This window comes from Carassius gibelio, chromosome A1, assembly GCF_023724105.1.
Source record: "Carassius gibelio isolate Cgi1373 ecotype wild population from Czech Republic chromosome A1, carGib1.2-hapl.c, whole genome shotgun sequence".
Lineage (NCBI taxonomy): Eukaryota > Metazoa > Chordata > Actinopteri > Cypriniformes > Cyprinidae > Carassius > Carassius gibelio.
In genome coordinates this window covers 30,284,870-30,293,430 of record NC_068371.1, presented here as the reverse complement: position 1 = coordinate 30,293,430, position 8,561 = coordinate 30,284,870, and the positions used below count along the sequence as shown (strand labels likewise).

The 8,561-nt window shown below is 40.9% G+C and overlaps 1 protein-coding gene across 4 annotated transcripts in view; it reads right to left on the bottom strand.

The window, feature by feature from the left end:
• Positions 1 to 8,561, bottom strand: part of LOC128017967 (complement C3) — a 52,331-nt gene that overhangs the window by 17,169 nt on the left and 26,601 nt on the right. Inside the window, exon 26 of one of the 4 annotated variants that reach the window (XM_052603415.1) lies at positions 5,481 to 5,576. The exons of the other annotated variants lie outside the window; for them this stretch is intronic. Within the exon in view, the coding sequence (XP_052459375.1) occupies positions 5,481 to 5,576 (96 nt within the window). The remainder of the gene's footprint in view (positions 1 to 5,480; positions 5,577 to 8,561) is intronic. 4 annotated transcript variants of the gene reach the window in all.

Genomic DNA, 8,561 nt, shown 5'->3' with positions numbered 1-8,561 from the left:
CTTCCCCCAGGCAATCTACCTCATGAACAGTTAAATGTTCCCCACTTATGCTTATGCAAACAAAAGTGCAATATCCTTATATTTATTTGTTACCCCTCCATCCTAGTACATCCCTGCATCTTATTCAATCCTATTCCATTATCATTTATAGCACAATTGTTTATACACTTATTTATTTGCCTACATTATTATTATTTTTTTTGTCTGTGTGTTGGTGTCTCTGTGTACTGGAAGCCTATGTCACTAAAACAAATTCCTTGTATGCGCAAGCATACTTGGCAATAAAGCTCTTTCTGATTCTGATATGTACTTAATTTTGCAGGATCAGTACAGTTTTGTTACTGGAGATAATGTACAGTGTGTAGACACAGAACAGTACTGAAGACTCACCATGATCACACATGACAAGCTAAAAGTGCTATATTAAGTCACTATACCTATGGATTTTAACTGCTTTGAATCTTCTCTATTTGCAAGTAATATATTCCCTTCTGTGCATTTACAAACCCCCTCTAATCAACATATATTTTACAGGTAACAAACCAAAGGATGAGGACAGTAACTTTTCTCTGCCAGCTGTAGTAAATACAGGAACATCTTTCATGAAGGTGTGTGAGAGAAGATTGCAAGGCAAGATGATTTTTTTTTAAATATAAAAATAAACAAAATTGTATATTTATTTGGGATAGTTATGTTTTATTAGCCTGACTACGTCAGACTTCCTACTTCCGCTCAATTTCATTTCGCTTCTGTACTCAGTCTGATACAGCGTCAGAGCTTTCTGTTTGCCACCGGTCTGGAAACAGCCGGGCCAATCAACGAACAGAGGGCGGGCTGAGAGCCGTGACGTAGATGCTAAGCGCCGAGTTTTACATTGTAGGTTAGAGAAATCGAAAACCGAAACGACCGCGGAAATGGGAAACGAGACACGGGATGCAATTCGCTCTGTTATGGAGAACATTCAACTCTTTTTCAAACTGAAGCCAGAACAAGAAGAGTGTTTGATAAACATTTTAAATGGAGGTGATGTTGTGGCCCTACTCCCGACTGGTTTTGGGAAAAGTTTAATTTATCAATTGTTACCGTTAGTTAGCGAGAAACTGGGGAGGCCAAAGGCCGGCAAGGCTATAGTTGTAATTGTGTCCCCCTTGGTTGCACTCATGGAGGATCAGGTCAAGGAGGCAGAAAAACTTGGTCTGTGTGCTGCACAGCTTGTTTGAGAGTTGGCTACAAACTAAGTTTGAGAGTTGGCTACAAACATTTTCTTGTTTCACTCTGTCAAAAATAAGTTTAGAGGCCGTGATTGTACCGTATATGCGTAGATTAACTTCGCATAATCTGCAAAAGTCGTTTACAGCCATGTTCACTCCGGTATTTCGCGCGCATCATCATGTGTTTACAACAGGTTTACAGTGGAAGTTCAATCAGATTTGAGTTCGATGCATGATGTCTGTGCTTCGATGCGGCTGTACAGGCGCATAACATACGTCATAACTAAACGTATCTGATTGGCTTACGGGTAACCAATTATTTTAAACTTCAGACAAGCGCCCCCTAGCGAGAGAGAAAACACTTCTCTATTATGCCATTCCAGACTCTGTCTACGAAGCAAAGTGAAGTAGCAGAGTCTGGTATTACCAGGCTAATGTTTTATTCCCTGTAAAGTAGGAATAATACATGTTTGTAAAAATGTTATCTATTTTTAAAGCACAGTGTCAGTGAAGATGACCAGGAATTCTGCTGTTTATGGGAAATCTGAAGGAACATCTCCCAGCATTCTACCACCATGTTGCCCTGATGATTGAGATAATGTTAATTCAGCTTTTAGGTGATGCAGATGTGGTCAAAAGTTTACACACACCTTGCAGAATATAATGCTTCATCAGAGTAGTAATTGTATTTTTTTATACAATTAAGTATACCTACTTACTGCTTAAATTATTAACATTTTGCTGATACTGCAAGGTGTATATAAACTTTAGACTGCAACTGTGTCTATTTCTTTCACTCAACTGAACCATTTATAATGACTGGATATGTTTTATAACAATTTTTTCGGATTCTCCTGCCTCTTTGGATCATTTTTTTTCCGTTCACACAGACTGTGGAGAAATGATGTGCAGCTTCATGACATTAAGTTTAGTGCCGATGGAGAGCCTCTGGGAGATTGACAGACAGCATTTTTTTTTTTTATTTAGTCAAAATTGCATTCACTAATGCTGGAGTAAGATTTTAGAAGAAAACTCTCAGTCCTGTTTAATGTTGGTGCTGTAAGACAGGGCTTAGACTAAGCCAGGATCATAGTTCAGTAAGGACATTTGGGCAGCTGTGGCCTAATGGTTAGAGAGCCAGACTAGTTACCAGAAGGTCGCCGGTTCGAGTCTATGTGCTGGCAGGAGTTGTAGGTGGGAGGGAGTTAATGAACAGTGCTTTCTTCCACCCTCAATACCCATGGCTGAAGTGCCCTTGAGCAAGGCACTGAACCCCAAGTTGTTCCTCAGGCGCTGGATCTATAGCTGCCCACTGCTTCGGGTGTGTGTTCACGGTGTGTTCATTTCTCACTGCTGTGTGTGTGCACTTGGATGGGTTAAATGCAGAGAACCAATTCTGAGTATGGTTAACCACCGTCACAACTTTTTTTTTTTTTTATCATTTTCTTTGACATGTCTTAGAAAAAACATTATTGTAGTGCATCTTGAGACAAAACAAAGGCACTGGTATTTTTAAAGATCAGTCAGTGCCGTTTTCTATCAGTTGAAACAGCTCAGAATTAAATTTTAGTCTTGGGCTGGTCTTAAGCCTTGTCTGTGAAACCAGGGGTACAAGTAACCCACTTTGGTAATGTTTTACAATAAGGTCTCTTTTGTTGTACATGGGATGATAATTTTCTTTTTTTCTATTAAATGTGTGTCATTTATGTGTTAGTAATCCTATATGTTATGGCTACCAAATGACTCCACAAGTATAGTTATACCAGTAAATTTTGACCTTGTGGAAATTTTAGGTCCCCGATGAGGAAACCGGTTTACACATCTTACAGAATGATGTTTTCCATGATGGTGAAATTAGCATTGTTCTCCAGACTCTTTCTAATAAGTGAGTTGAAGTGTTGTAACTGTATAGTGTTGGGTTTTTCTTGTCCATCAGCAAAAATAATTTTTGTGTATTTGTTTTTGAGAGTTTGTCAGTAAATGTAGAGGGTTTACCTCTTTGTGTTTTTGCATTGATTGTAACTAGGTTAAGAGATTATTATTATTTTTTTACTTCATTGCCAGAGATATGACATTGAAGTATACTTTAGTTCACATGAATTGCTTATTCAGAAGTACATATTTACCAAATTTCAAATCACATATAAAATATACTAAAGTCCCACTTAAGTGGTTCAAAAATATAAATCAAAAGTTAAACTAATTGTAATTAATGTCATTTTTAATTGTAATATATTTGAAATTAATTACAAATAATATGTTATGTGGTCAAAAACATTATATTTAATTCATACATAAGTGTATTGTTAACTGACATTAAAGTGTTTTTAAGTTCACATTAATTACATGTCAATACATTAATAGTACACTTTAAACATATTTTAAAGACACTAGAAGCAATTAGGAACATATAATTGTACATATAAAGATGTACTAAAAAGTACCACTTAAGTCACACTTAAATTGTTCAAAAAAGTCACTCAAAAGTTCAACTTATTGCATTTAATATAACTTTAAAATGTGATACATTTGAAATTAATTACAAATACAATGTACTTAAGTGGCGAAAATAACATTTAATTTGCATTTATGTGTGTTATTTTAAAGTATATTATGTCCGCAATAAGTACACTTTATAAAAGTATACTTAGGTGCACTTCTTTTTCACAAGGGCAATCAAAACTGAAAGTGTAATTTAAAGGTCCCATTCTTCGTGATCCCATGTTTCAAACTTTAGTTAGTGTGTAATGTTGTTGTTAGAGTATAATTCTAATCTGTAAAATTCTAAAGCTCAAAGTTCAATGCCAAACAATACATTTTATTGAACAGAATTCGCCTAAATCGAATGACCAGTTTGGACTACATCCCTCTGCTTCCTTCATTAATGACGTCACTAGAACAGTTTTTTGACTAACCTCCGCCCACAGGAATACACAAAAAGGGGGCGTGGTCTTGTTGTGTTTGTAGAGTGTGTTTGTCGCCATGTCGTCGAAACACTGTTATTTTCATCTCGGAGTCCAATCACCTTTGTTTGGCCTTCCCAGGGATGCTGTACTTAGAGATCAATGGTTACAATTTATGTTTGACTCGGTTCCCGAAAATTATAATCCACATGTAAAACTATGTATACAGCAGCACATTTTGCTGAGGAAAGCTTCCTCAATCTCAATCAGTTTAATGCCAGATTCGCACAAAGATTATTCTTGAAAGATGGAGCAGTTCCCTCTTTGTCTGGAGAAGGCGTTGTTTATGGACCACAACCGGTAAGTGTATTTTATTATTTAAGTTGGTGCGTTTAACAGATTCTGTAACTTATTACACAAAGGGCAACGCTGTTTAGCTTTGTTAACTAGATGGTATGGCTGTGCAAAAAATCGAATGCGATTTTCATGCGAATCTCGTCAGTAAAGGCGTTCTGTGATTAGAATAAATATATCTTCAGCACGTGCATTCAGATCAGGATTGACAGGTTTTCAAAACTACTCCAAAACTAACCCAATCGTGTTTCCAGGAGGGCAACGTGTGCTAAGCTGCTGTCGAATCACAACACAGGAACCGCTGGCACAATCAGAACTCATTATGTATTTCTGAAGGAGGGAATTTATAGAACAAGGAAGTCATCAGCCTGTTTTTATGACAGTGAAAACAGCGGTATACAGATAAGGGAATTGTGTGAAAAATACTGTGCTTTTTTTACACGCGAAACATGAACACATGTTTATTGCACACTGTAAACACAATCAAAGGTTAAAAAAAAAAAAAACTTTGAAAAACATGACCTTTAAGTTCTTTTCGGGGTTATCAGGAGAAAATGCCTCATAACGCGTATGCACGGGGGTCGACTCCAGAGGGTTAAAATAGATGTACAATATAAAAATATCTTTATATTAATCGATATATTCCTGTGTCGAATCAAATCATAATAGTAACATATAATTTTTTGAGGTATCGGCAAACATCGTATCGCTGGGTATGTGATATTGTATCGTATCGTGACAAACCATCCAATAATGAATATGGTGGCAGGGTGGCAATATTTTTTATGATTCATGAGCAATTCTCTAATATACAGATCAGTGGTGTTGTCACCTGTATGCTTGGACAAATCACAATTCTTTAGATATGGCCACATATTTACTGTAAAGTTATAGGGGTGATTTACAGAAGCAGCAACCTTGTTAATGTGAGCAAAGTATTAAGCATAAAAAAATTTAACTGCACCAAACACCAAAACACCAAACCTGCACGTTGTGAAACAAATTCACTTACAGCAGCTGATCCAGCACAGATCTCTCTGGTCTCTTGCATAGCAATCACAACAAAGGCTGTCAGAGAGGCATCGGCATCTTTGCCACGCACATCACCCTGAAATAAAGCAAAAATAAACTAGACTATCACAAAAATACCAGCATTGTGTGTGTTTGAGTTTGTATATATCAGACGAAACCGTGCCAGTCATTCAGACAGAGACACACAGAACATGCTGAGTTTGCCTATAAGCGACAGCAAAGATATATATATATATAGACCCTTTTACAGTTGGTAAACAAGGTGACGTATTTGTGTGGGCGGGGCTTGGCTGGAGGCAGAAAGATTCCCCTCAACACTTGAACAAACGGTAGCTAGCGAGTTTTCTTAGGTTGTTTTTTTAACAATGGCTGGAGAAAATCTGAATATATCTGCTTTATCTGAATATTTAAGGTCACTCACTGTCCGGGACCGCGATAATTATTTGAAAAAGTTAACTTTAACGGACGGAACCAGATTGGTCGACCCGTACACAATCACTCATTGGATGGACGATCTGACAGGATTACCTCCGATTGAGTGGCCTGACATCTACACTTACCTGATAGAGAAACCGAGCGTGTATAGTAAAGAGAAACTGTCGGCGTATAAATCCTTAGATTAAATAAAGAGTGACATTACAGTAAAATTATTATTAAGATGTAAATATTTTCTAGAAATAAAAATTCTGAAGACTGCAAATTAATTATAAACTTTCTGTATTTATTCTTTCTTACCATGTTCTTAAATTCCGGTCACAATTAATCACAACAATGTATATAAAATGTTCTCCGTCGATTCTGGCAACCAACAACACAACAAGACGACATTTTAAGCTCCCCGAGTAGCCAACCCTGTGTTGGTTTGTATTAGCCGCCTCCAGTTTTCTGTTTGTTTTGCCTCCAGCTAGCGCCGTGACGTATCTGTGACGTCCGCGCAAAAGGGGTCTATATACACAGACAGTTCACTCCTGTTATAAATGGGAGAAACTGCAACACAATATATATGTCTCAGAATATGTCTCGCTTTCTAAATGAAAGAGCCAATCTCTGATTTGTAAAGTCATTGCGTCAATGCAGTGGCCCCCGGTTCCCATAGAAACCTGATACTCATGACCACACATGCGCATTGGCTGGTCTAGGCTGAAAATAAGTTCTTTTTAACACTATTTGAGCATAAAGAATGTCTAGGTTAGGTATTTAACCCGCGTTCCAGAAGGAGGGAATGGAGACATTACGTCAGAAAGAGATCACCTTCGAGTTGTAACAAAATGACCCAATGGTACACAGTGTAACTTGGTCTGTGGGATTTGGATCGCAAACTCTGCCCCGCTGTGTCGGTATATATGGAGCAGTGTGAGCAACTCGCATTCAAGTCTTCGCTGAGGAGCCATGTCAAATGACCCGGCCATTCAGCAGAACAGTGATGTGGCAAAGGGACGTAACGTCTCCATTCCCTCCTTCAGGAACATTCACCCCTAGTGGGCAAGGCAGGTCTTGAGCATGATAAGGCAAGACAATAGCATCTACTATCCAGTGAGATAACCTCTGCTTGGAGACAGCCTTTCCCTTCTGCTGGCCTCCATAACAAACAAAAGAGCTGGTCTGAGGTCCTGAAGCACTGAGTTCTGTCTACGTAAGTGCCAGGGCTGGGTCTGCCTCCTCCGGGGCAGCACTTGCAAATTCACCAACTGATCTCTGAAAGGAGTGGTGGGAACTTTGGTCACATATCCAGGCCGGAGTCTCAAGATAACATGAGAGTTGGCTGGCCCGAATTCCAGGCACGCTTCATCAACTGAAAATGCCTGCAGGTTCCCGGCCCTCTTAACTAAAGCCAAAGCTGCCAGGAGCACTGTTTTAAATGATAAAAACTTTAGCTCTACTGAGAGCAAGGATTTGAAGGGAGCCCTCTGCAGTGCGGATATAACCATACTTGTGCAGGCCCCACGGCCAGCTGTGCACCAGAGCGTCCATGCCTAAGGTGCCCTCGGGCAGCGCGTTCTCAAAGCCGGCTCTGCGTGGAGACTGACAAGTAAATAGGGGGACTAGATCGGCGAGAAAGCATATCGCCTACTGTTGTCTGCGGCCTCTTGGGACCTGGAGGTAGAGGAAACAGCTCTTTTTATGAAGGTTTGGGTATCACCGGCCATGGGGCCAGTGGCAAAACAAAATGAAAATGAGAACAAAGGATTCTCCCCCGGCCCTCCTCCGGGGAAAGGAGTGGTCCTGCTACCATCTCACAAAGAGCTGACTTCTTCAAGTCCGGGTCGCCCACACTGCGCCGCCCTTCTCTTCGCTACTGCTGGTGTGAAGGCTGCTGTTGTTGCTGGGCGGGAGTGGAGGAGACCACAGGTGGGCGGCCTCGGTGACTGGCAGGCTGAAGGTGGCAGTGTAAATGTAGCAGCGGGCCAACGGGGAAGAATGTGGTTGATGGCCTCAGACTGCTTCTGGGCAGCAGAGAATTGCAGGGCAAAACTCTCCACCATGTCGGGTGGAGACTGAGGAGTTGAGGAGCTGAGTCCAGTCAGACTCCCTCATGTCTGCCAGGTTCAGCCATAGGTGGCACTCCTGAACCACCAAAGTGGAAATCACCTTACCCAGGGACTGTGCAGTAACCTTTGTCGCCCGGACGGCAGGGGCAGGAGCAGTGCGTGCCTTTTGCAAGACCTCTGAGTCAGCACTGCCCTTATGGAGCTCCTTGAGCACCTTGGCCTGGTAGACCTGAAGGGTGACCATGGCGTACAAAACGGAAATGGCCTGACCCAAAGCTCTGTAAGCCTTGCCCACAAGCATGGATGAGAACTTACAGGCCTTGGACGGGATCTTGGGACCACCATGCCAGGCAGAGATGCTCTGAGGACACAATTGCATCACAACAGAGTGCTCCACTGAGGGTATCCCTGCATACCCTTTGGCAGCCCCACAATCGAGGGCAGTGAAGGTGGAAGTAGCACCAGAACGGTTTCGGGCAGTTAAAGGTGGCTTCCTGATGCACCTCCGTGAAGAAAGGAACCGGAGGGCGGTCCTGGCGATCAGAGCGTGCAGCCCCAGGAACCAATCATCC